At 50.7% G+C, this 26,260-nt stretch overlaps 1 protein-coding gene across 4 annotated transcripts in view; it reads left to right on the top strand.

The window, feature by feature from the left end:
• The window catches only part of LRRC20 (leucine rich repeat containing 20), a 92,125-nt gene that overhangs the window by 4,315 nt on the left and 61,550 nt on the right, over nt 1–26,260 (top strand). For all 4 annotated transcript variants that reach the window (XR_006209059.1, XM_042960327.1, XM_042960328.1 and 1 more), the window contains exon 2: nt 1,587–1,731. Coding sequence is in view for 3 of the 4 variants with exons in the window: in XM_042960327.1 (XP_042816261.1) it covers nt 1,650–1,731 (82 nt within the window). In the remaining variant the exon portion in view is untranslated. The remainder of the gene's footprint in view (nt 1–1,586; nt 1,732–26,260) is intronic.

Below are 26,260 nucleotides of genomic sequence, written 5' to 3'. Positions count from 1 at the left end.
TAGTTAGGAATCTTTCCCAGGGCTTCTGAACTAATAAATGGCAGAGTTGGGCACTAGACCTGTCTTCAAAAAACAGTCTTTTCCCACTGCACTGTGTGTCTCAAACCTTCACTGTCAGCCTCCTTGGTGAGATGCACCGGTACACGGAATTCACCCCTGTCACTCAGTGGAAGGGGGGCTTGGCCAGCCCCAGCTCAGTCTTGCCTGCCCTTCCTGTGTCACTGAGCACATAGGGCCTTTTTCATGGTGTCTGTTAGCAACTCTGAGCACTACCCTCACCCCCTTCTCTCTGTCCTCACATGCTTCTGCCTCTGACCCTCAGGGCGAGTTCATTGAGCAACCTAGCTGTCTTTGAAGCTGGGAATGGGCACTGACCTTGGCCCCAAGTTCATTCTGTCCCTGGGGTGCTGCTGCCGGTGTTGGGGGCAACTTTTTTTTTTTTTTTAATTTTTTTTTTTCAACGTTTTTTGTTTTTTGTTTGTTTTTTTTTTTTTTTTATTTTTGGGACAGAGAGAGACAGAGCATGAACGGGGGAGGAGCAGAGAGAGAGGGAGACACAGAATCGGAAACAGGCTCCAGGCTCCGAGCCATCAGCCCAGAGCCTGACGCGGGGCTCGAACTCGCGGACCGCGAGATCGTGACCTGGCTGAAGTCGGACGCTTAACCGACTGCGCCACCCAGGCGCCCCGGGGGGCAACTTTTGTAAAGAGGTGAGCACTGGATGTGGAGCTGAGCTGGCCAGATTGTTGCCATTTACTCTCTTTGACCTTGGCCAGGTCATCTGGTCCCTCTCTATGCCTCAGTTTCCTTCTCTGTAATAAACAGGGAGTTGGAGACCTGTCTCGTTTGCTCTTTCATGTCTTTGCCACCTAAGAATTTTGATTGTGTTCCACAAGCTTCTTTAAGCCTTCTCTCCCCCAGTGATCCAATTTCCCTTCTCTTGTTTCCTCACCCCACCCCCTCTTTTTCCTTCTGGCTCTGGCGGATAAACTCTGCACCAGGCTGATCATCAGGTCTGCTGGCTAAAGCCGTATAAAACCGTAGCCTTCCCTCCACGTTGACAGGTGGGAAGGGAATTCTTAGAGGCCACAGACCAACCAGACTGAGCTCTGACTGGTCAGACCGGCTGCATTTGCCTCTGTGTCCCCACTCCCCAGCAAGCAAGAGGGACCCCGCAGAGGTACCGGGTGAGGTGAACTGGGAGCTAGGGGACCTGTCCTGGTGGCTGTGGACAGGGCACCAGCCCAGAGCTGTGCTCCGCCTCCTCCCCTCTGCTCCGCCTGTTAAGTGAGTCACAGGCAGCACATACCTGGGCCCTCACACCCGTCTGGCCACTGTTTCAGGCGCTTGCCCTGTGTCCGGTGAGGTCACACGTGTGGATCCACCCTCTGATGGGCACATCGGCTGCTCCGAAGGCCGAGCTGCGTATGGCCTGGTCTCTGGGCCCCTCGGGAGGAAGTGAGTGGCCTGGGGGCCCTTCCCTGCAGGCTTCCTGCAGCCTGGGTCCCACAGGAGGGTGGATTCAGGGATGGGTCCCTGGGGGGGGGGGGGGGGGCGGGCGCTTCATGGCCCTGTGTCTTCCCCAGGCACAGGCTCCCTTGTGAGCAGCAGACCGGCCTGGTGGCTGGCAGCAGGACCCCCTCGCCTGCATGCTGAAGAAGATGGGTGAGGCCGTGGCCAGAGTTGCAAGGAAGGTCAACGAGACCGTGGAGAGCGGCTCTGATACCCTGGGTGAGTGAGGGCACCCTGTAGGCGGTGTGCGAAATCAATTTAGATGTGAAATCGAAAGAGAAGAGCAAAGAGACCGTGTCCGTGTGCGCCCTCGTCACGAGGAGAAGCGTGCCGGGGAATTTCATTGCGGTCGTTGTTCAGTTTGTGTATACCAGGCCGCAGTGCGAGACTTATCATGGCCACGGACAAAGAGGTTCGAAAAACACTACGTGAGGGCTCCCGCTTGCTGGGAGCCGATCTGCCTGCCCTTGCGCTGCCGCTGACTCTGAGAGTGTTATGTGCCCTTGACCCAGGTGACCATAGCTGGCACTGCCGAGTAGCCCCGTGTACCAGGCCCTGTGCAGGTGCCTCATGAGTGGTGCCGTATTGACTCTGCACAGTGGCCTTGTGATAGAGCGGGCACTCGCCAAGCATGACCAGCCTTGGTCTTCAGATAAGGACGTGAGGGTCGAAGGCAAAGTGGGCTTTTCCCAGGTTCCTCAGCCTGCAGGCCCCTTTTCACGCCACCGTTTTACCTCAGTTGTGTCTTATGTATTTTTTGCTTTGACTTGGTCATGGCATTTTAGGCCAGACAGTTATGCCAAGACTTCAAGCATCTAAGCAAACCGTCCTATGTGATTGAATTCAGATATTTATTGCCTGTTCGCGTGTACAAGGATTGTGTGCATGTGCATGTGTGTGTATGTGTGTGTGTCTCCCGCTGGCATGTGTGTGCCCCCTTAGAGCCACTGACATGTTGTGAGAACCCAGAGGAGGGGAGCACACTCCTGCCTTGGGGATGACTGCATACACAGAGTGGGATTTGAGTTGGGTCTTTGGCACCCAGAGACGAATTCACAGGTAGGTCGGGATATCTGTGCCCATGCGTGTCTGTGTCTCTCCAAGGAGCGTTTCCATGGAGGTTATTGGCCGACCAACAGCCCAGGGACTGGGAAGATAGAGTATTTCTGTGCGCAGCCTTTGGTCCGGCGTGTCTGAGGCTCCCGGACAGGGCGTGGTAGCCCGGAAAGTGGAGGGTCACTCGGCCTTCAAGGTGAGCTAGGTCACTGCCTCTTTCAGGAAGCCCTCAGCCCTATACCATCCACCCCTGGCTCCCTTCCTCATCTGTAGCAGTCATGCAGTGTCCCTAGAGGGCAGGGACTTTTGCCCCTGTGCCCCAAGAGCCAGAGCCGTGCCAGACGCCTTGGGCGCACAAAGCGTTTGCTAAACTGAGCTGAAGGGGGAGAGGCATCATCTGTGGCAGACGGTCTTGCGAGTTGTCGTCGGTTTTGGAGGCAAGGTTCTGGGGGAGGCTTCAGCTGGTGAGCTGACGGCCATAGGCCCTCAGGAAAAGCAGTCTGGATTGCTGTGCTGGCCGCTAAGGCGGTTGTACTTAGCCTGGTGTTCAAGACTCGCCACCTGACATATGGCCTGGATTGGAATCCCCACTCTGCCACCAAATAGCCCGATACCCCGGCAGGCTGCTTAACCTCTGATTTAAGCTGGTTTTCTTCATGGATGTAACGGGGGTGTTAACCGTGCCCACCTCGTCAAGGGAGTTCAGGGGAATGGGGGGTCTGTAGGGTGTTGCCTTCGGGTAGTTCAGCGAGTCTCTGAGGACTAGGGGCGGGGCCTAAGTCCCTCTCGGCCACAAACACGCCTCCTGCAGCTGTCAGTCGGCCACCAAGCTGGGTGTCTTCACGCTGTCTTCAGATGGGGAGTTCGGTGCAAATCAGCAAGTCTCTGCAGTGAATAACCTACCCCTGCCTTAAAATGCTGCCGGGGAGAGGGACACGCGTGCAGCTCAGCCTCTTCCAGATGCGTCATGGGAGCAAGGATGGAGGGGCGGCAGAGGCGGGAGGACAAAATTCTGACTTCCTGGAGTCAGTGTTGTTAGCAAAAGGACTTTGGGAGGCTGATGTCCCAGGCGGCGCTGGGATCTCATGCATGGCAGCACCACAGAGTTGCCCCCGTGGCATGGAGGAGCCGGGGGGACGGTGCCCTGCAGCTGGGGAGCCTGGAAGGCCACATGGAGTCTCGACTTAAATGTCTGTGGATCAGAGACTGCAAATGCAGTTCTCTGTGCAGGCGAGGTGCAGATTTCTGTGAAGAGTGGCCGCCCTGCAGGGGTGCGGTGCACAGGGCATCTAGAGTGGGGTGTGCTGTGACCAGCCCCTTTGCACTGCCCGGCGCCGTGTCCGTTGAAAACCCCGAGGCAGGCGTCTGCTGCTCTGCCTGGCTGCTATGGTACTGGGATTGAAACCCTGAGGGTCCGGCCCCAGAGCCCGGGAACTTTCCCTGCCACAATGTGTTGGGGTGGGGACCTGGGCAGTTGCTGGTCCCCGGCATTGTGCACGCTGCAAAGCTTTAGTCATCTTGGGAGGGGAGTCGAACCTTTCAGCCTTGGCTGTCTTGACTGGAGCTCCAGACTTTCACGGGGAGATGACTGTGTCTTTAAAGTTAGGGCAGACTGAGGGAGGCTGGTTTATTACCTTTTTGGTGCCCAGTGAAGAAGCAAAATGTCAGACCAGGCCACTGTGGGCACCTGCAACCCGGGCGCTTCGGCAAGTGGAGCTCATTGGGCTCCTGCGGTCTGAGGGGTCTGGGGTCTAAGCTGTCCGTATGTACTGATCATCCGCTGTGTGCAGGGTGCTGGGGGGCTCCCTAGGGTTCTGTGCAGTAGAGTCGCGGAGTCCCAGCCCACCACTGTGGGACAGAGAGCAGCGAGTGACACAAGGGCTCCGTGCTGGCCCTGGTCAGACACACACCGCAGGTGGTTGGAGTTCACAGGTGGGAGATGTTGCCAGGTGTTGAAGGCATCTAGGAAGGCTTTCTGGAAGAGGTGGGAATGGAAGTGGGTCTTGAAAGATGCGTGAAGGAACCCAGTGTGGTTCTCATGTAAAACAGCAAACAACCTGAAACAGCCTAAAAAACCAGCAGCGGGTAATCACTTTAATAAATTTTGTTACAGCTGTAAAATGCAATTTATGTAGCTGTTAAAAGTGGTGCATGAAATTTCATTACATGCTTGAATGAAGACTGGCAAATTTTTCCATATAAGATGACTTGGAAAAAAGCAAGGATCCCAGACGGTACAGACAGATACCAGTTATGTTAAATGTGTGTATACTGGAAAAAATTGAAAGGAAATAAAACGAGACACAAAATGGATGTTAGAAAATACTATTGTGCATTTTCAGAACATTCTGTGATACACATATTACTCCTTTAAGTAGCGAAGAAAGATTTTAGGGAGAGGACCACCCCCTTCCCAAAAACAGATGAGAGTTATGGAGGTAGCTCCTTGTGTAAGCCCTTGGGTGTGGAATGGGCTTCTCTGGCTTCTTCCTTCTGCTGGGTTCCGCTCCCTACCTCCCCATGCGCAGGTCCGGGATGCAGCCCTAGGATGGCTGCTCAGAAGCCTCAGGTGTCTCTCTGAAGAGTGGAAGGTCCCAGTAGAGACCCGGCTGGGAGAGCTCAGTTACAGGTTCTCACCTTACTCGGGTAGGTCACCCTGGAAAGCTCCACACACGCTCGGCCAGGCGCCTGTGGCTGCCCTCCGGAGCCAGGCTCGCTCCTCCTGCAACCTGAGCTGGGGTTCCCAGCCCTTGTCTCCCCACTGCAGGCCTCTTCATCCTCCGAGAAGTGGGTTCCTTTCCCTCTGGCCCCTGGTCTGCCCCTCAGCTAGAGTTGAAGCCACTTTTCTCCAGCCCCTCACCTCTCCTCAGCATTTTCGATTGAGCTTGTGCAGAGTCAGGAACTCAGGCTTTCCTCTCCATCCACTCCTTGTGTCCTCAGGTTAGTTCTTTCTCTTGGTAAAGGCCTCATGCACATCTGGGCTTCCTGGGTCCTTGAACCCCTGGGGGCCTCTGTCTGACCTCACTGTTCCCTCTGGCCAGTAGACTGGCGGGCCTCGATGCCCTGCACCCCACTTCTCTCCAGGGGAGAGAACCCCAGGCCTTTGGGGATGACTTTTAAAAACTGATCCTCATTGCCAAGGAACGGGGCTTGGAAAGGCCCGGCAGAGTGTGGGAAGGGAGGGCATGGCCGGCTGGGACAGAGGCCTGACAGAGCTGGCGGGAAGGAGTGCCCAGCACGAGCTGCAGAGGAAGGAGCCAGCGTTGCCCGGGGCCCGCTGTGTGCCGGGCACAGGTGTCTGAGACCACCTTTCTGTGGTCTTTGGCGCTTTCTGCCTGCGGATCCCCATCTGTGTTCATTTCACAAAAGTTCCAAGTCGTTAGCTCGGGGTGTGTGTCTGCCCCCTATCCCTCGGGGTCTCTTTGCCTGCACTTCCTCTTGGGGCTTCCATTCTGTGCGTCCCACCGTTGCACTAGTATATTTCCTGTCTCTTCCTCTCTCTGCTACATTTTGAGATCTGTCTGCTGGTTCACTATTTGCTTGTCCATCTGTGTTTAGTCTGCTCTCGAACCCCTCATTGAGTTTTAATTTTTACGGCTACCTACCTTATTTTCAAAAGTTCTGTTTGGTTCTTTAAAAAACCTGATTTCCTATACTCTGGTTTCTCTTCAGATCTGATAAATCTTTTACCTTTTCTTTTAAAAAAATCTGACTTAGGGAATAGTATCTTATTTCTGTTTTATGTGTTTAATCTCTTTTTTTAGTTCTTTAATCATTTGACTATACTTGTCTTTTTTCATCTTTTGTACTACCTTTATCACAGGGAGTTCTCAGCGGCCCACATCTCCTGTTCCTGTTGATTCTAGCTCACAGTGGGTTGTTCTGGGTGGATCTGATATAATTTGGGACCCTATACTCCTGGCTGATAGAGCCTGGCCTGCATGACCCTGGACTGAGGGCGTGTGCTCCAGAAGGGTTGTGTTTGCTTGCAGCAGATGCCTGCCTGCCGCTGGGTTAGAAACACATCTTTCTCAGCCCAAGGGGTGTCGGGGCCTCTAGGGAATTGAATATTCAAACCCTACGCCCACCTGTGGTTTCCAAATCTCAGGGGGGTGATTTGTTTGTTGTTGTTTTTGGTTTTTTTAAAGTAGGCTCCGCGCCCAGCTCAGAGCCCAACGTGGGGCCTGAACTCACTACCCTGAGATCAAGACCTGAGCCGAGACCACGAGTTGGTGCTTAACCGACTGAGCCACCCAGGTGCCCCTGTTTTCTTTTTTAATTCAGTGCCCAGGCAAAGACAAAGCAGCGTTCTAATTATGAAAAAGTGGGTCTTATCCCTAGTCCAGTCTTTCTCTGAAGGTAGTCCTCCAAAACCCCCGCTTTCCGCGGGGCTCTCGGCTTCAGCTTCCCTCAGGCAGGCCAAGCGCTGCATTCCTGACCTCTTCTAGGCCTTTCAGCCTGAGCCCCTTGGGAATGCCAGCCCTGGCCAGCAGAGCATCGGTAGCCTCCTGCCCCTGTGTCTTTGACATTCCTCTCTGACTCGTGCAGCTTGCTCTTGTCACACACCAGGCCGGGTTGCCGGCTTGTTGTTGCAGGCGTTGCGCCATTTAACCCTCACGCTGACTTTGTGAGAGGGGTGATGTTAATATCCCCACGTTACAGATGCAGTAACCAAGCCACAGACCTTTCTAAGTCCAGGGTTTCTAAGTGTTTAGTAGCACGGAGGCATTCAGCTTGCCCCTCCGCCGTGCTGCTTTTGAATTAGGAGTTCCCTTGTTTTCGAGAAGCTGGAGCTAAGGCTGAGGGCGTGACACAGGTGTTGGGAGGTGGGGCCGGTTTCATCACAGCTCTAGGTGACCCTTCCCACTGAGGACCTGGGGAAGTTGATGGGGAGAACGTGGAGCCCCTGCTCCCCCTCATGCTGGCCTCTGGCTCACACCGGTTGGAACCACAGTGGGGCCTGCCCTGTTCCTTGAAAAGGAGGAAAATTATCAGAGGCTAATATCTGCCTGGTCATTTAAGGTGTCTCCGGTGGTGATGGGGATAGCCGCCATGGGCTGCTTCTGTTACATACGGATTCATGGAGCCCACTCTAGAGCTTTAAAGGTGACATCCCAGGGTGGGCTTGGTGACCTGCATTTTAACACGAATCCTGTATGATTCTCCCCTGCCTTGAATTTTGAGAACCAGTGGTTTATGAATTATATTCTAGAACTTCCTTCTCCTGGTAGGTTCTGGGTGGCTGGGCAGGGAAGGGCATTGTCTGGGCTGGCCTGGGTGTGTGTGTGTGTGTGTGTGTGTGTGTGTGTGTGTGTGTGTATGTGTGTGTGTGTGAGAGAGAGAGAGAGAGAGAGAGAGAGAAAGGGAGAGAGAGAAAGAATGAATATGAGTGTGGTGTGACCCATCCTCAGGGAACTGAGCAGCTGGGCCACGAGCTGTGAGATGGTCAGGTGGGCAGATCAAAGCTAGTGACAGAAGGGACACATCCCCCCTCTCCTACTTCGCCTGTCTCCTAGGCTCACCCCTACTTTGCTGGGGTGAGTGCTTGTCTCCTCCTGCTCCCACCAGCAGGTGGCGCCCTGTCACCAGCCGACCGTTGAGCGTCAACTGAGACCCAGGCTTGACCAGAGTGTTGGCTGGGCATGAGTGCCTATGTCCTGGCGTCCTGATGGGGCTTCCACTCAGCCCAGCTCACGTCCTGTATTTACATTCCTAGCTGACTCCCACAGGATCTGAGTTTGCAGCTCCTTTCTTGAACAGGGGTACTTAGGAAGCACTTAAATAATACTCACTAAATCTGAAGAACGCCTTCTCTCAGGTCAGATACTGCCCCTTTTTAAGAAACACCACATTGAGCACTTACTGTGTGTACCTCACTTGGAGGAACCAAGTGGCCCAGGAGTGGCCAGTGCGGAGGGGGAGGAAGATAGACACACGTATTCTCCCAGGCACACTGTCAGGGAGGGGAGTTCACGGCCCCGAGCCCAGGAGGCCGATGCTGGTGGGGATGACGGATGTGTGTGTTGCTCACCCGTCTCCTGGCCTGAGGGTCAGCCAGGCACAGGTCAGATGTGTGGAAGAGGGAGTGGGCCCTCACAGGGGAGCCCTCAGCCTGGCCGGGGCCACCTGTCCGTTCGCTACGAGGGCTGGAAGCCCCTGATCTGCTGTCCTCAGCTTCCTGGCTCTCAGTTGGGAAGGCAGAGTGCTATAGCTATATACATTTGATTAAAACACACAAACAAGAAACGACAGGTGTTACATGTGCCCAGTGTGCAACACATGAGACCCAAGAGGTAAACAGTGGGAAGCCAGGCTTCCTCCGGCCCTGTCCTCTGTACCCTGACCCCTTCCTCCCTGGTATAGTGTCTTGTGGGAGCAGAGGGGGAGTTGTAAGGCCCTTCTGGGGTTACATTGGCAAGTTCTGGAATTGCTAGGGGTGAGGATGGTTAGCTGGTATCCCGAGGCTTTTTCAGGACTGTTTCTAGCCCTGGTGGGAGAGGACCCCAAAGCCCAAACGGATGTGGCCCTGGTCTCTCTATTGGGGTTCCCCAAATCCCCTTCTAGAACTTTGGGAGCTCCAATGACCAGAAGTCCCACCTGCCCCCACTCTAGCCCCACGGGGGACGGATGCCAAGAGTGGGGTTCACTGGTGGGCAACCTCCAGCACAGCCAACCCGTGTCTTGGGTCCCCAGTCACTGTGGTGCTGACACCGCGGCATCCAGAATGCATCTGAGGGGTGGATGGGCAGATGCCCTCAGCCTCTCAGGTGTGGGTGCAGAACACTCAGTGCTCCCCACTTAGTCCTCTCCCCTCATTCTTCTGTCTGCAGAAAGGAGATGGCCCAGCTGTGAGAGCTGGTCCAGCCGTGAGCAGCCTCCAGGAAGGCCCTATGGGAGGTGGAGTGCCCTGTACAGGAAGGAGGCCATGAACATATGAAATACTTACAGAACGAAAAATGAATCAAGCGAGGAGGACTTCTGCCTCTCCTGTCTTCGGGTGTTTATGCCCTGGGCGTTGCTTAGCGCCCGTGCTAAGGGGATTGCACGGAAGATGTGGCATTGTGGCTGAACCGTAAAGGATGGAGCAGGTTTAGGGGAGTGGGTGTGGGTCACGCATCAGGGGAAGGCCATCCTAGGTGAGGTGTCTGTGTGAGCAAAGACATAGCAGCATGCAAGCGGGCACTTGTGATGGGGACAGCCAGGCTGTGACACGGGAGGGTAAAGGGAGCCGAGGGTGGCTTCAGATCTGAGGGCCTCGAGTGTCACCTAAAGTAGTTTCTACAGTGGAGTCCTGTTGAGGCAAAATGAACAAACCTTTAGAAACTCTAAAAGTAAGAGAGAGGGGGCGCCTAGGTGGCTCAGTCGGTTGAGTGTCCGACTTTGGCTCAGGTCATGATCTCGCGGCTCGTGGGTTCGAGCCCCGCGTCGGGCTCTGTGCTGACAGCTCGGAGCCTGGAGCCTGCTTCAGATTCTGTCTCCCTCTCTCTCTGCCCCTCCCCTGCTCATGCTCTGTCTCTCTCTCTCTCTCTCTCTCTCTCTCTCTCTCTCTCTCAAAAATAAGTAAACATTCAAAAAAAAATGATGCGGGGTTCGAACTTACAAACCATGAGATCATGACCTGAGCCAAAGTCGGACGCTTAACACCCAGGCACTCCAATAGGAATGTCACTCTTGATCTCGGGCTTATGAGTTCAAGCTCCATATTGGGCATAGCGATTACTTAAAAATAAAATCTGAAAAGAAAACTGTCTTAAGCCTAGTTGTCTGTAAGTTTGGGCACTGAGACAGTAGTTGAACGTTTATATAAGTTACAGGAATCTTGGCAATTTTCTACAGATTGGGAGAGCTGTACATTCTGGGTTTCTGCAGTTAGTAAAGAAGACCATTGGGCCGCCTGGGTGGCGCAGTCGGTTAAGCGTCTGACTTCAGCCAGGTCACGATCTCGCGATCTGTGAGTTCGAGCCCCGCGTCAGGCTCTGGACTGATGGCTCGGAGCCTGGAGCCTGTTTCCGATTCTGTGTCTCCCTCTCTCTCTGCCCCTCCCCCGTTCATGCTCTGTCTCTCTCTGTCCCAAAAATGAATAAAAAACGTTGAAAAAAAAAATTAAAAAAAAAAAAAAGAAGACCATTGATTCATAATTACCTCAGAATCTTCTGGATTATATGGCAAAGTTAGATTTGGGAGGTGGCTAAATCCACCAAGTCACTCCTACATTAGAGTCACTGGTCGATAACCCATTTTTTTTTTTTTTTTGTCTTGAGCCATTCCATCCACTAAAATATGGTTTGTGAGCACATTGGATGTTTTGGCATGTTGGACAAGCTAAACTAAGTTCCTCCTGTTGTATGTAGCCAGGAGCTTTCACTGGCAATTGATAAATTGCCACCTAAGTTTATAGAAATGCAAAGGTCTATCCATTGAGTGTTATATATAATGCAGGTTACATTTGAGTCAGATGGTACTTCTGGAGAGGTTTTTCCTAATGGAGGCCCCTCATAATGTATAAACACCAGAAAGAAAAAGAATATTAGAACCTGTCCAAGAGGTCATGAACATTCTAGCCAAGTTCCCGTCGGAATGAGGTACCAGGGACGTATTTGACATTATGTTAGTTACATTAGCGAGTAACCAGGATGTAATAAAGGCAGAAATGAAAGCAAACAAGTGGGTTGACTGTCTTCTAATACTACAGTTTAAAAGGAAAGGAGCATAGAAACACAGGCCTGGTCCTGAATCTTGGGAGAGCAGTCTGCCCTGATGCCATCTACTTCTGATCCCGGCTTGTGGTTCGGACGGCTCTGATGATCTTTGCGTGGCCCACTGGGCAAGGGGCACAATGATTGCCTACGCGTGAGCTACTGTAGCGATCTTTACATCCGGTTCGGTTTGCAGGGCTTCAGGAAAAGAGGGCAGTTTTAGTTCTCAAATGATTCCGGGTCAGAAAGGTGGGAGAAAAATCAAAATGTTAGCTCGGAGAGGAGGACGTTAGCCAGGCATTGGAGGACACTAGAAGAAATCAGGACCTAGTCTCGTTTATAACGAGTAGTATTGAAATCTAATATCTAACACAAAGGTGTGTTACTGAAACGTCTTTTTTCTACAGTCACCCTGATTTTTACCAAAAATAGCCTTAAGACGAATTTGTTTGTAAAGCAAGTCTAGTTTTAACACATTTGGCCTCATTATGTTCATAAGCACTATTGATTAGTCATATAAGTTTTTTTAAAGTTTGTTTAGCGAGAAAGAGAGAGTGTGTGCACGAGGGAGGGGCAGAGAGAGAGGAAGAGTAAAAGAATCCTAAGCGCTGATAGCGCCCGATCCCACGAACCGTAAGGTCATGACCTGGGCCGAAATCAAGAGTCAGACACTTAACCTACTGAGCCACCCACGTGCCTCGGTCATATAAGTTCACTGTAATCTGCTTTGTGTAACTTTTTCTAAGGAATTTTAGATTGAACTTTTAATAGCATCTCAAGGCCAGAAGCCAAATCAAATACTTGCTGTCAGATTTTCCTGCAATACCTATAGATTTGAGTATATTCCTCTTCTCAAGGTCCCCCAAATCTTCTGAGGTTCCTGCACCTGCCAGGAAGTGACATTCTTTACTTACCTGGTAAGGCTGCTGGGAACACTGTAAGCAAGTATCAGGCCAACATTTCCAAGGGGCTCCATTGGCTTCATAAAGTCCACCTTAGTTCCTTCAAGCTGTCCTTTTTATTCATATTTTGTTCTAAGCCTTCTCTCGAAATAACCAGTCTCATTTTAGGACAGATTTTTTTTTTCTTCCTTCATGAAAATGTATTCCCATTCCTCACACCTTTCTTATCAACAACACATCTTCCATTCCTTGCATTCCGAGTTGCTTTCCTTATCATTTCCCAGCAGTCCTAATTGCATTTATCAGAACTTTCACCTTTAGAAACCTCAGACTCCAGTGAAAGCTAAGTGGTGACTGATGCGAACTGTCTGTTCCACCAGAAGTCTTCAGATTGGAAATCTGTGGACACATTTCATAATTTCTAGAAATGTGTATTGTTTTTCTCAGAGGACAACTTTCAGTAAAGCACAGAGCACATTTACCAACAGATCCAAGTATCTTGAGTTTCTCTGCAGTCAGAAGCCCAAAGCAGGCAAACCTACATTCAGGAATCAGTGCTTTAGTGTTCTCTCTTATTTGGAAAAGACTTAGATATCCAGTGAATTCAACCCAGCTTATCACTTAACTTAGCAACCCTTCGAAGTTTCAGGTTACCAAAGATTTTGAAAGCTATAAACCTTTTTATTTATGCAACTTATTTTTAAAATTAATTAATTTATTTGTAAGTGCTCTCTATACCCAACGCGTGGCTCAAACTCGTGACCCTGAGCTCAAGAGCTCAAGAGTCATGCGCTCTTCAAACTGAGCCAGCCAGGCACCCCTCAGCCTATTTGTTTTTAACAGTTACCCATGAAAACTTCATGAGACAGACGAAATTAACCATCATTTTAAGTCATTTTCTGCTGACCAATTGCAACAGATAAAACGTGAAGGTAACCAGTAAACTCAGCTGGAATAGGAGTTGATTATCTGTATTGTATTCGATGTTGGTGACTCCAAAAGACATATGTTGAACCTAACTCAAAAGACATTTTAGTTGAACCTACAAACTGAAGCTAGTTTTAATACTGAATCTTTTCCCAGATCCGATGAATTTGAAAAACATTTGCATCAGCCTCCATCTTTCTGAGTTTTAGAATGCCCGGTTCTTATAAGCGCTTGCCCTTTAACCAATTAGATAGAGCCCTTTTACCAATTAATTTTAGCAATGCCGTCTGAAGGTAGAAAAAAATCTCTCACATTTATAACACACACGCACAAACAAGATGCGAACAAAATGTAGCCTTTGTTTCATTAATATTTGTGGAGAGGACATCAAAGGCCCGATTTCCAGATTCCTCCCTTTTATGAAAACAAATCTCATTGCAAGATAGCATTATCATTTATAGATCCATTCGTTAGTTATTTCTCTTTTTTCAGTGAGAACACGACCAGTTCTGTCCAAAGATGCCAAGAGCTGCACCAACAAACAGCCAGATGAAGCCCAGAGGGCCTCAATGGGCATTGGTTCCCCCCCAAAAGCCAGGAGCTTCACCGAGTGACCTGAACGCCTTTCGTTTTTGGTTGCTTAGTCTTAACAGCCGGCTCTCTCTAATTGTGCTTGCTAGAAAACTAGTTTAGACATGTCAGAAGAAGCTTGTTTGGACCATCTGAACCTCAGGTTATCCAAAGTTACATTTTCCCATTTAAGTAAACACTTGCATGTGGAGGCTCCGTAAGTGTTGTACCTACAGCCTGCTGGGGTTCCTGTGAGTGGTGGTTGGTTTTCCGGGAGCTGTTCCGCTTTTGAAGCGTGACTCCCCCATTCACTTTAGTTTCAGTTTGGGAATAAGGCTTGAGAAGAATCTAAGGATATTAATTAAGTGTGGTGGATCGAGAGGGTGGTGCTTGTGAATGTCACTTTCAAAGGGGCATGATACTGTCTATTATGTGTCTCAGTCTCTCCCAGCAAGGCCTAAGACCACCAAGGGGGCTCAAAGCGTTGGATGATCAATGCTTATGTGTGTGTCCCCGGACAAGCCAATTGTTAATTACTTTATGCGATGGGGAATTCCTAGAGAACTGCTACACATCTCAAAGAATATCCTCAGACACTTTCCCCTAGGCTTTCAGTCACTGGAAAGCAGCATTTGGCCAGAAGGAGCAAGGGTCCCGTCTCTTCAGGGCTGAGTGGTTCAGTCTCTCTTATTTCTAGCCAGAAAATTGACTCAAGCCTTACGTTAATAACATCAATTAGAACAATGGCAATTTAAAACAACCACCCCATCCACTCCAGCCACTCTAGGTTATTCCCACCTAAAGAACATTACCAGTAACCCTCAACAGCTCAAATGAAAGTCAGGACCATTAACTTGAGGAGGTCTGGATACCAGGAGAACTCACAGATACTCCTGTGAGGTGCCCTGAAGTCAGAGGGGTGCAAGGCCCCTTGCTGGGCTGAGCGCACGATTCCACGGCACCCCCAGGTGACCTTGGGCACCTTGCTCTGCTATCCCACCGTCTACGCCAGGAAATGTGGACACAAAATGAACAAGCCTTTAGAATCTCTAAAAGTAAGAGAGAGGGTTTTATTCCAGCCAAGTTAGGACAGCTGCCCGGGAAACATGCTCTTTACAGGGAAGAAAGTGCTCTGGAGAATGAACAGTTTCTACAGGGTCATGTAGTTTTTACATCTTGGAAAAACTCCAAAGATTACAGATTAGCATATAGGCAGGGATTACGAGTTTTAAAGGAATGCAGGGAGTAGAGGCACTGATCACTATCTCAAGGTCAGGATGGTTTTTCTTTTTAGGCTACTCATTTACAAAGCAGATGTACAGTGCACACGTGGTGGGCAATGAATCAAGCTTTTCAACAAAGTTTATATACAGTCGTGTTGACTGAGAAAGAAAGCTAAAGTGGCTTCCCTTGTACATCAGACCTTTAGACAGTTTTTCCCTCATCACTAGCTATGCAGGGGTTAGGTTCTCAAGACAGCCTAAGAATGAAAATCACCTAGAGTCAAAATGATCCACGAATAACGATGAGCCCACACTTCCTTAATGCCCACGGTGTGCTAGACTGTCTCTGATAATATGTCTTGTCCAGTCCTCCCTGTGAGCCTGTGATCTGTTCACCACTCAGCCTTGTGAGGTGGCTGCTGTTATCCCCGATATTCAGAGAGAGAAACTGGCACAGAAGGGCTAAGCAGCAGCTCCACAGGAGGGGATTTGAACCCGAGCTCTCCAACTGCCGAGTTCACGTTCTTACCCCTGTGTTAACCAATAGCATGGGATAGACTGTTTTGACGGCTGGGGATCCGGGGAAGTCACCGGCTGTGGACAGCAGACCCATGTTGTACGGAGACACGTGCCTTCAGATGCGAGAGTCACGCTCGGCATCTGCGGTCAGTACGTTAAATGGGACCTGAGTGCCTCTGCTGTACTTGATCTGGTAGTTTCTGAGCAGGGAGTCACACGGTCCAGGTAAGGTTCGGGAGGGTCACCACTGGGTCCAAGACAGATGTGTGAGCAGCAGGAGGGAAACCAGGGAACGGCACCTTCCATGTGCCGGGCCTGTGCTGGTGTGGCTTTGTCCTGAGTGGGACCGGGGGGCAGGAGACCTGCACGGAAGGCTGTGGAAGGGGGTGCGCAGCTGATTGGTTGTGGGAGCGTGCAGTTTGAAGCCTGGTCATGCCTTAACAGAAATAGGGAGGTCTAGGCTGTTTGGAGGTGGATAAAGGGTTTCTGATGAGTTTGGGGGTCCCCCACCCCTGAAGAGGTGCACAGCAAGGGGACTGGAAATATTAGCACGGCCATCTAGAAATGGAGATTTCTGTGGAGCCTGGGAGCAACCCTGTCTGTCTCAGCCCCCACTGTAATTCTGGGGTCCCTCGCGGCCCTCAGAGCATCCTTCACCTCTCCCTCCAGCGTAGATCCACCGACACCTGACTGCCCTAGTGTCACTGGCGCTTGAAGTAGGCTTTTTTTTGAAGGCGAAGAGAAATATCAAAATCACTTGGATAATGTGCGACTTCAAAAAATACCTGTTGGCAGAAGACTTAAAAAGTTCTGCCTCGGGGCGCCTGGGTGGCTCAGTCGGTTGAGCGTCCGACTTCGGCTCAGGTCACGATCTCGCGGTCCGTGAGTTCGAGCCCTGCGTCGGGCTCTGGGCTGATGGCTTAGAGCCTGGAGCCTGCTTCCGATTCTGTGTCTCCCTGTCTCTCTGCCCCTCTCCCGTTCATGCTCTGTCTCTCTCTGTCTCAAAAATAAATAAACGTTAAAAAAAAAAAAAAGTTCTGCCTCAGAGAGATAACCAAATAGAACCTTCTGTGGCATCAAGAGCTTGTGTCGCTCAAGTAGGAAAGCGTTAGCGCCCTGGTAGTTCAGCGAGACTGAGGAGTTTATGGAGATCAAATGTTTCCAGAAACGCAGCCGTGGCTCTGGCTGATGAGGCAGCCAGGGACACAGCATACCCTGGAGGGGCCTGGCCCTGGAGCTCCGACAAACCCCGGGCTGCAAATGTGGTGACTGGCTGAAACGAGTGATCTCTGCCTTCCTTTACAGGTTAGGAAATTGTGGTTTATTCCGAGAGACCAGTGTGGCTGAAGGTCATTATCTTTGGAGGTGAGGTTGAATTCAGTAGCCTTTTCACCGGCATCCGCCTCATCCTGGTTGAATGTGTTTTGCTAAGACACGCGTTTTTGTCGTGCGCCAATTTATCCCCAGGATTCCTTATTCTGTCAGGTCAGTTTCGGCACACCTTTACTCGCTGTGTGCTGTGCCTGTCTATGTAACGCGCTGCAGAGGAGGGAAGGTGAGGGAGGAGGAGGGAGCTAACGATTGAGCTCTGGCAGGTGTCCCATCAGACCGGGCCCTTGCCTGTGTTTCTGCCAGGCTGTCCTTTGCCCAGATCTTTGCATCATGCCCTGCTCCTTCTTATTCTCGTCTCCGCTGAGTGTCGCCTCCTCTGAGAAGCCCTCCCTGACCACCCTAGGAAGTGGTCTTTGTCTCCATTACCTGGTCTGCCATTACACCATTTTCTTTTCCTGAGAGCAGTATTCCTGCTTGACATGGTCGCAGGTATCTGTCTGTATTTACTGCTCCTCTCCCCACACGAGAGTGTAAGCTCGGGGCAGTCAGGGACTCCGTCTTGCTTACCACCATATCCTCAGACAGTGTGAGCATGTACCAGATACTGAGGAGGTATTTGTCAAATGAATGACTGCGTCTGATCTCCCCAACGGCTCTGGCCAGGCGGTGTTTTCACGTCACTCATAGAAGGGGAAAGTGAGGCTCTGTGAGCAGCACTGGTTTGCCTGGAGTTTCACAGCCAGCAAGTCTTGTCCTGGAGTGTGCACTTGAGTCTGTTGGCCTCCAGGTCCCTCTGTAATATGCCACCCCACCTCTGTGGGACTCGATCTCTGCCCTCAGGGAGCTCTCCGCCTCGCCAGAAAGGGTGAGACAAACGCGTTACTAACTCTCACTTAAGACACACGGACATGCAGGGCAGGCATCTGGACGGAGGGGCAGACACGTGACGGACAGGGGCTGGGGTGGGCTCGAGGCCAGAAGCTGAAGCTCACTTGAAGACATGAGCAAAGGTTTCGTGGAAAGGCAGCCTGCAAACAAAGCCTTGTAATAGGGTATTAGTGAGAGAGGTTTTTGAGGCTAAGGGAATAGGGCCAGGAAAAACACAGAGGTGGGAAAGTAAAGAGAGTTTGTAGGGAACAGTGAGCAGTCTGGCTTGGCTAGAGGGTGGGAACTTCGAGGAGTTGTATGAGGAGCTTCTGGAAAGGGAGGTCGGACCCAGATCCTTCGGTGGGAACGCCAGCTGGCAGAGGGCGGGTTCCACTTGTGGGGCATGGGGGTCCTGAAGGTTCTTGACTGGGAAGAGGTATTTGGGTGATGGGGATGGAAGCCTGGGGCAGGGCGCAGAGCCAGGGAAAGGGGCTCCTTAGCAAAGGAACAGCCGTGGTCATCGTCAAGGTGGATTCCAGGGTTCAAGGCTGATTTCAGGTAACAGTAAGACCTTATTAGTTGGACTCATTACATATTGGCCGCAGAGGGCATGGTTCTTGCTGTGAACTCAAATATTAGGACAGATACTAGCTCACCGTTTACTGCATTCCCCAAAAGGGCCCCGGACCCCCATTTTACAAAGGGAGAATCCCAAGGCAAAGCTTTCTCGGTGGTGAAGGTATAGTTAAGTTCAGAAGTGTTTGCCCAGCTCAGTGCCAGGCCCGAGGGGTTGTCAACATACCTCTCCTGTCAAGTTCACCTCACATGGGTCCCAGATGCAAGTCTGCAGATGTTTACCAGTTGGGAGAGGATGATCCAGGACAAGCACTAAGGCAGGTGTCCTGAAGTTAGAGGTGAGGCATCCTTCCTGGGGGAGGTAGGGCTGGCCAGCCCAAGGATTTGTGGGGGCAGAGGAGAGAGGGAAGGGTGTTCTGGACTGTGGGAATGGCACGAATGAAGCCCAAGTAGTGAGTGAGCTCCACGACTGGCAGGTGGGTGAGGCAGGGTGTGCAGGCTGGAGGACAGGCAATGGTGTTTGACGGAGTCAGATGCTGAGCACAGATGCTGTTTCGAGGTGTTTGCTGCCCTTCCCTGAGTCCATTCATCCAGCCTGTGACTTCCAGAAGCCCAGTTACCGCTCAGAGAACTCATTCCTTACAGGGTGGATTCCTCATCGTCTCAAACCCTGAGCGATTATTTGGGGAGGAAAGGTGAAAACTCAAGTTAATCAGTAACCATGCAGCTCTATTGTCGTGCAGTCCTGTTGTGCCCTGGGCCCTGCCTTTGTGGGTAAGCGCAGTCTCCCCACTGTCCACCGCAGCCCCCTCACCATCTGCCCTGCTCAGAAGTGGGCTCCGGGCGAGCCGAGTTGTCTGGAGTCTCCCCACCCCCAGAGATGTCCACCTGTACGTGTGTGCTCCTGCCCCGTGGCCAGTGCCTCAGCCGTGGCAGGGGTACCAAGGCTTCTGTGCCCGGCAAGTCAGACCAGGGAAATGTCTTCTGGGACGTGCACTGGCCCCTACTGTGGATGAGGCACTGGGCTGGGCGCTGCGGGTGTTGGGGACGATGGGAGGGCACTAAGGACACTATTTTTGCCAGCAAGAAACAAGTGCGCACCTCCCTTCAACCATGTTGCAGGTGACCTTCACAGTTCTTGCCATGTCGGAGGGCCAGCTGTCCTCTTCCGTAGGTGGAATAACGTGGTCGACTCTGAAGTCGGGCTGCCCTGATTGGAAACCTCGCTCTGCCACTTGTTAGTTGTGTGACCTTGGGCAAGTTACTTGATCTCTGTGATCAAGTTAAGTCTGATCTCAGTTAAGTTTCAGTGTTCTCGTCTCTAAAAGGTCCTCACTTTGTAGAGTTGTAAGGATGAAAATTATGTTATCCCGGTACACGTTGGAATGGAGGCCAGCATATACTCAGTGCTATAAAAGTATTAGTCGTGATTATGTTACTTAACGTTTTTCTTGAAAGGAAATTAGCTCAATACAATTTAAAAAGGCCTTTATATCATTACTACAAATGGAAAATCAGTATAATTTTTCATAAATAGTTGATAACCATAAAAATAAATATGAAAACAAAACGCCATTACGAAATCTTAGGTATATGTGTTGGCTCAAATCTGCTCCTTCGTTGAAAAGGGGGTAAAGCAGGGGTGCCTGGGTGGCTCAGTCGGTTGGATCCGCGTCTGACTCGATTTCGGCTCAGGTCGTGATCTCACAGTTCGTGAGATCAAGCCCCACGTCGGGGTCTACGCTGACACTGCGGAGCCTGCTTGGGATTCTCTCCCTCTCTCTCTGCCCCTCCCCCCCCATAAAATTTTAAATAAGTTTCAAATAAAGTTAAAAAATAAATAAAAACAAATAAAATGAAAAAGGGGGAAAGCAAAGATGAAAGGGGTGATGACCAGCTCTGGACTGAGAGTTTGAAATAGGAATTTTCACCACCTGGCTCATTGTCATTTGTATCGTGATTACCATCCAAGTCCTGGTTCTCAAAGAAACAATATCAGCATCGCCAAGAAGTTCATTAGAAATGCAGATTCCTAAAAAAAAAAAAAAAAAAAAAAAAAAAAAAGGGGGCGCCTGGGTGGCTCAGTCGGTTAAGCATCCGACTTCGGCTCAGGTCGTGATCTCATGGTGCGTGAGTTCGAGCCCCACGTCGGGCTCTGTGCTGACGGCTCAGAGCCTAGAGCCTGTTTCAGATTCTGTGTCTCCCTCTTTCTCTGACCCTCCCCTGTTCATGCTCTCTCTCTGTCTCAAAAATAAATGTTAAAAAAAAAAAAAAAAAAGAAATGCAGATTCCTAGGGCCCACCCCAGACCCGCAGATTCAGGACAAGACCTCCAGGCGATTCATGGGTACACTGTTTTCAGGAGTCTGGTCGGTAGTCACCAATTTTGTGTGTTCCACACATGGAGAGAAATGAGCCAAGTTCATTCTTTGTATTTTACACATGAGGAACTTAAGGTTCGAGTGACCTGCCCGAGGTGACTTGATAAGTTAAGGGCAGCGGCATATCAGAATCCAGGTCTCCAGACTCACTCTGCAGGGCAACATCCTCAGAAGAAGTCAAGCTCCACCCCATCTTTACTTACTGTGTGACCTTGAACAAATTCTTAACCTCTCTGAGCCTTAGTTTCCTTATCTGCAAAAGGAAACTGATAACAGCGCCCTCCCTCAGAGGTGGTTCTCGGGATTGTCCAGAGAGGGTGCTCAGTCGGTGTTGGCCGCTGCTATCTTTGCAGAAGACTTCAGGGCCTGTCCAGCCTTCTCCAGGGCCTGGCTCAGCGTGTGGCCTCTGCTTGGGCCAGGTATGGTTGCTTCAGAGGTGTTGGTGACCACACCGTAGGTATCATTGTGACTGCTGTTTCTATTCCCTTTTGTCTCAACATGTTGGCAGTGAGTTATCTATTAAATTAAAATAATTTAATATCTCAGACGGTTACTGTGTGTCATTTGGTTGTATTCTGCGTGGGATTCATTTGCTTCTGATTTTAATTAAATATAGGTCTTTGTTGATTGGCTCGCTTGCCAGGAAGACGAGGGGTTGTTTTGATAAGTCCCAGGCTCTGCAGCACCATGCACGGTTGTCTCCTTGTTGTGAGGCTGTTCCAGCAGGGGACGGCCAGGCCTCCCTCCTGCGGCCAGGCACGGGGCTGAAGCCCATGCCTGTAACAGATTCCCACATAGAAGCGGTGTCTACATGCCCGCGGCAGCACCTCCTGTCCCTTGAGCGAGGCCACCTGCTGCCCTCCGCGCTAAGCCCCTCGAGGACATTTTATTTCCTGCTCAGAACAACCCTATTAGTTAGTTGGGTTGTTTTGTTCTCATTTTTTCTTAACTGAGGAATAATTCGTATTCGTCAAACCCTCCATTTTAAAGTGCAACATTCTGTGGTTTTGATCAGATTCACCATCACCACCATCAATTTCAGAACGTTGTCGTCACTCCCGAAAGAAACCCTGTACACGTTAAGCGGTCATTCCCTGTTTTTCCCCTCTCCCCGCCAGCCCCTGACGGTCTACTTCCTGTCTCGATGGATTCGCATATTCTCAACATTTTACAGCAATGGAATGATACAGTATGTGGCCTTTTGTGACTGGTTTCTTTTATGCAGCCTGCCATTTTCAAGGTTCATATGTGTCCTATCAGTACTTTGTGCCTTTTTAGGGCCAAGTGATGTTGTGTTGTATGGAGATAGCACATCTTGTCCATCCTTTGCTCCATTGATAGACGTTTGAGCTATTTCTGCTTTCTGGCTACTGCGAATAATGCTGCTGTGAATGTGCACATACAGGTTTTTGCGTGAATTCTTGTTCTCATTTTATTGAAGGGGAAACTGAGGCAGGGGTTAAGTAACTTGCCTGAGATCTCATGGCAGAAAAGACCCAGTAGAGGAAAGCCTCGTTTCGGATCCTGAGGAAGAGTGAGCTCTCAGGCCTCCCCTGCGGCCACCTCTTCCTTTTTAGGTCTCTGGCTCTCGTGGGGCTAGAGCGTGTTCTGATGGTAGGTGTGATGGCTTCCAGCGGGGGGGGGGGGGGGGGGACCAGAGGTTCAGCCTAGTTCTCCGAGGCGGACACCCTGCGTTCGTGTTATTTGCCACTGGGGAAAGGCTGGGGCTTCTGCAGTCATCGGTGAGGAAGTACCTCTGAGATCCGGGTTCCCATGTGTGCAGCATCTTGCAGCCCCTGTCCCCTGGTCCCCCTCAGGACCATCTCCACTGACCCAGCGTTCTTAGTACTTGAGGGAAGACGTTCCCATGGGTAGCTGGATGCTAAGGATGTCACTCTCTTTAAATTGAGGTTATTAGTAAGAAGTAATGAGTGCTTGTTATAAAAATATCACACAACGCAGAAATCTATAAAGTAGGAAATAAAAGAAACAACTCTCCCAAACCCATAGCCACGTTCAAATTAAATGGTTTGCCCACGTCCCAGAAGATGCCATGCCCGCTTACCCCTTATCCTGAAGTGCCTTTCTGCTCTTCTCTGGCTACCGGCCAGGGCCCAGCATAAATGCTGTTGTGCTGGAACTTTCTGGACTTCTGCGGTCCTCTGTGATCTCCTCCTGTGACCTTTTCTCTCCAGGGGGCATGACACAGGGAAAGACTAGAGATCAGGAGTTGAACAGCAGCAGAATCCCTGCACCTGAGAGTAGTCTGTGGAGAAGGGGGTTTGTGAAGAGAGAGTAGTGCCAGGCCTCCTTTCTCAAACCTTCCAGAGCTGGTTAGCTCGGTAAACACCGTGCACAGGTAACTGTTAAAATCCCGGCAGATTGTGTGCAGTGGGGCACCGGTGCCTGTCCTTGGTGACTGGTGTGTTTTGCTGGCCCTTGGTGTCCCGCATCCCCCAGCTCTGGAGACCAAGTGGCATTTCAGGGACCGGCAGCCGAGTCACGGAGGCCCGGCCGTCTGTGGTTTTGCTTCTTGTTCCAGTATGCCGGCCCCCACCCCTGGCTCCTGAGCATACCTGGAGGTGCTGAGAGTTTGGTCTTCTGGAAGGGGTGCAGACACCGGTCTACTTTTTTATTTTCGTGTTCCAGAAAAATCTTTTTTTCTCCATCAGCCTCTTGGATGAGAGCCCCATGCCGCACCGGGCCGCTGTTCTGATGCCCTCACATGATCCCATGTCTTGTGCTGTTGAACTGAACTCTCTCAGGGCAGGGGAGCTGAACAGCCTGGCTTTGAGCTGTGGTTCTTCTCTTTATGCATTGTGCGTCAGTTTCCATGATGATAAAATGGGGATGAGCATAAGAATACCTATCTCGCGGGTTTTTAAATTAGAGTATGTCAGGTGCTTAGAAAAGTCTCAGGCTTAGGTGCACGGGTACATATGGTACATGGGAAGTACCATATAAGACAAGCTGTGATTAAGAGGGCTTTTTGTTTCCAGGACTGTCTTCTGACCATGGTAGGGAGAGTAAGCATAGTATCGTAGTATAGTGTATAGTAATGTGTCGTGGAAAGACCATGAGCTTTGGGGTTGGGTTACTCTGGATTCTAATTCCGGCTCTGTACTCGTGGGCATGGGTAACCAACTTCAGCAAGCCTCAGTTCTCCCCACTGCAGTGCACATTCTAGCATGTTCTAAGGCAGACAGTTCAGAAACATTTGATTGCAGCTTGCAGCCTGTCCTTTTTGATAGGAGCATTGGCCCAAGAGCCACTGTTTAGTAAAATCGTGGAGCCACAGAATGTCCAGCCCGGCTGAAATGCCCCAAATCTCATAGTTCCAACTCTCCTTTTACAGAGAGGAGACAGGGCCCTTGGAGAAGCTGTTTCTCTCAGACTCCGTGGCTGAAAGCAGAGGGGCTGGGGCGAGAACGGGGGCCTCCTGAGTCTAGCCCATGGCTTCTTCCTCACCAAGGGTTGCCTGTGCCTCTTTCAGAGCTGGAAACAAGGCCAGAGAGAAGAATGAAGACAGTGGCTGTGTTTTGAAATAGCCTGGTCTAGGGGAAGCAGGAGGCATACAGGGCAAACCTCAGCTCCCTACACAAGCCCCGGACCGGCCAGCTCTCACTAACCGTGAGTGACTGTCACTATTGCTACCACATTGTCCTTAGGGCCAGTAACCGCTGCTGGTGGGAGGCCTAGGCCCTCTGTGCCAGCAATTCTTGGACAGGAGCGGGCATCGGAGTTGGAGGGCTTGTTCAACCACAGGTGGCTGGGACCTGCTCCTGGAGCTTCTGATTCTATAGGTCTGGGCTGGGATCTGAGAATGTGCCTTTCTAACAAGTTCTGGGGTGTTGCTGTTTCCATAGGTCCAGGGATCCCACTCTGAGAACCACTGTGTTGACCTGGCCCTTGCTACTGAGAGTGGTCCTTGGACATGCCTGATAGAAATGCAGAATCCCAGGCCCCATCCCAGACCTGCAACAACAGCAGCCTTGCCTTAGCAGGTGCCCAGTAGTCTGTGTGCACATTGTGGTTTGAGAGGCAGTGGTATAGTGTGGAGTTCCCCACTGTGGCTGCAGAGTGGAATCACCAGGAGAGCTTTGGAACCCGCGGATTCCCAAGCCCCAGCTCATACGAATTAGGTCAGAGTCTCTGGGAGTGAGACTCGCACATCAAGAGTCTATAAAGCTCCCCAGGTGACTCCTGTATCGCCACGTCTGAAAACCACCAGCTAGAATCCACAGTGGCAGCCACGAGGGGTCTCAGGGATGATGGGTTCCAAAGGTGGCATTGGATGCAAACCAAAGGCATGAGAGCGAGCCAAAGCAGCCTGCCTGCGGTCCCACGGCCGATAGTGACACATCCAGGCTCTGGATGTCAGATAATTCTTCTACTAGCTCTTTCAATTCTAAGTCCCCTTAGCACAGTTCATGTAGCTGCGGTGTACCAGTGTCCACAGGAATCCACCAGACCTTGGAAGATCGGTCTGCTCATTGGAAATACAGCCTCCGGTTGTATTTCAGAGCAGCCTTCTGTACTGAGTGAGAGTTCTCTGTTCTAGGCAGGCAGTGTGCGCGGTGGTCAGGGCCACGCACTGAAAGCCGGCCCTGCCACTTACTAGCCAAGACCTGTGGCTCTGCGCCCCAGGCTCTTCCCCTAAAAACAGGGATGGTAATGATAGTGGCCACCATGGAGTGATTTGGAGATGAAGGGTTAATGTGACAATGCTGAGGTCAATGATTTGCACACAGGAAGCGCTTTATAAATGTTAATTATTATCTCAGTAGCTGGGTGACCTTGGGTAAATCACATGACCTTGACCAATCCAGGCTTTTAACTTCTCTGTGACTCGGTTTCCTCCTCTGTTAAATAGAGGTAAGCAGAGAACTGACTTTACAGGGTGATTATGAGGAGTAGATGAAATTGTGACTCTAAAGCCATAAGCACAGTTTCCTGCACACGGTTGGCATCAATGAATAGTGGTTCCGGTCGTGTGTTACAGACTAAAACGCTGTGCAGGAGTAAGTAAGTTCTGGTTGGGGCAGGCTCTGAGTTGGGCCAGTCCTGACTCTCTAGAGGGAGCATCTAAGGCCATAGGGATTGAAGGCTTCTGGGATATTTTTGCCTGGAGAAAAGCTTATAATGCCCTTTATCCTCCTTGACGTAAAGGATTGTCATGCCAAGGCAGATCGACTATGTGTGATCCAAGAGGACAGAGTAGCAGTTATCATGTAGTTCATGAGAGAACTTTCTGATAGTTAAAACTATTCTGTAGAAGTGAGAGTGAGCTCTCCATCACCAGAGGTATTCAAGGAGAACTTTAAGTCCTCTGGTGGAAACATTAAGAGAATTTCAAGTCTGAGATTAGAAGCTACATTAGTGTTTCCCAGGTTTGCTTATTGGTAAGAATCATCTGGGAGCATTTATTAAAAACACAGATTCCCTGGGGCACCTGGGTGGTTCAGTCGGTTGAGTGTCCAACTTTGGCTCAGGTCATGAACTTGCAGTTCGTGAGTTTAAGCCCCACATCAGGCTCTGTGCTGATAGCTCAGAGCCTGGAGCCTGGTTCGGATTCTGTGTCTCTCTCTGTTCCTCCCCGGCTTGCACTCTGTCTCTCTGTCTCTCAGAAATAAATAAAGATTTAAAAATAAAGGCACACACACACACACACACACACACACACACACACACACACACTCC

The sequence above is a fragment of the Panthera tigris genome, chromosome D2 (genome assembly GCF_018350195.1).
Source record: "Panthera tigris isolate Pti1 chromosome D2, P.tigris_Pti1_mat1.1, whole genome shotgun sequence".
Taxonomy (NCBI): domain Eukaryota; kingdom Metazoa; phylum Chordata; class Mammalia; order Carnivora; family Felidae; genus Panthera; species Panthera tigris.
Note: the sequence above shows the minus strand (reverse complement) of the source record. Positions and strands in the feature narration are given on the sequence as shown.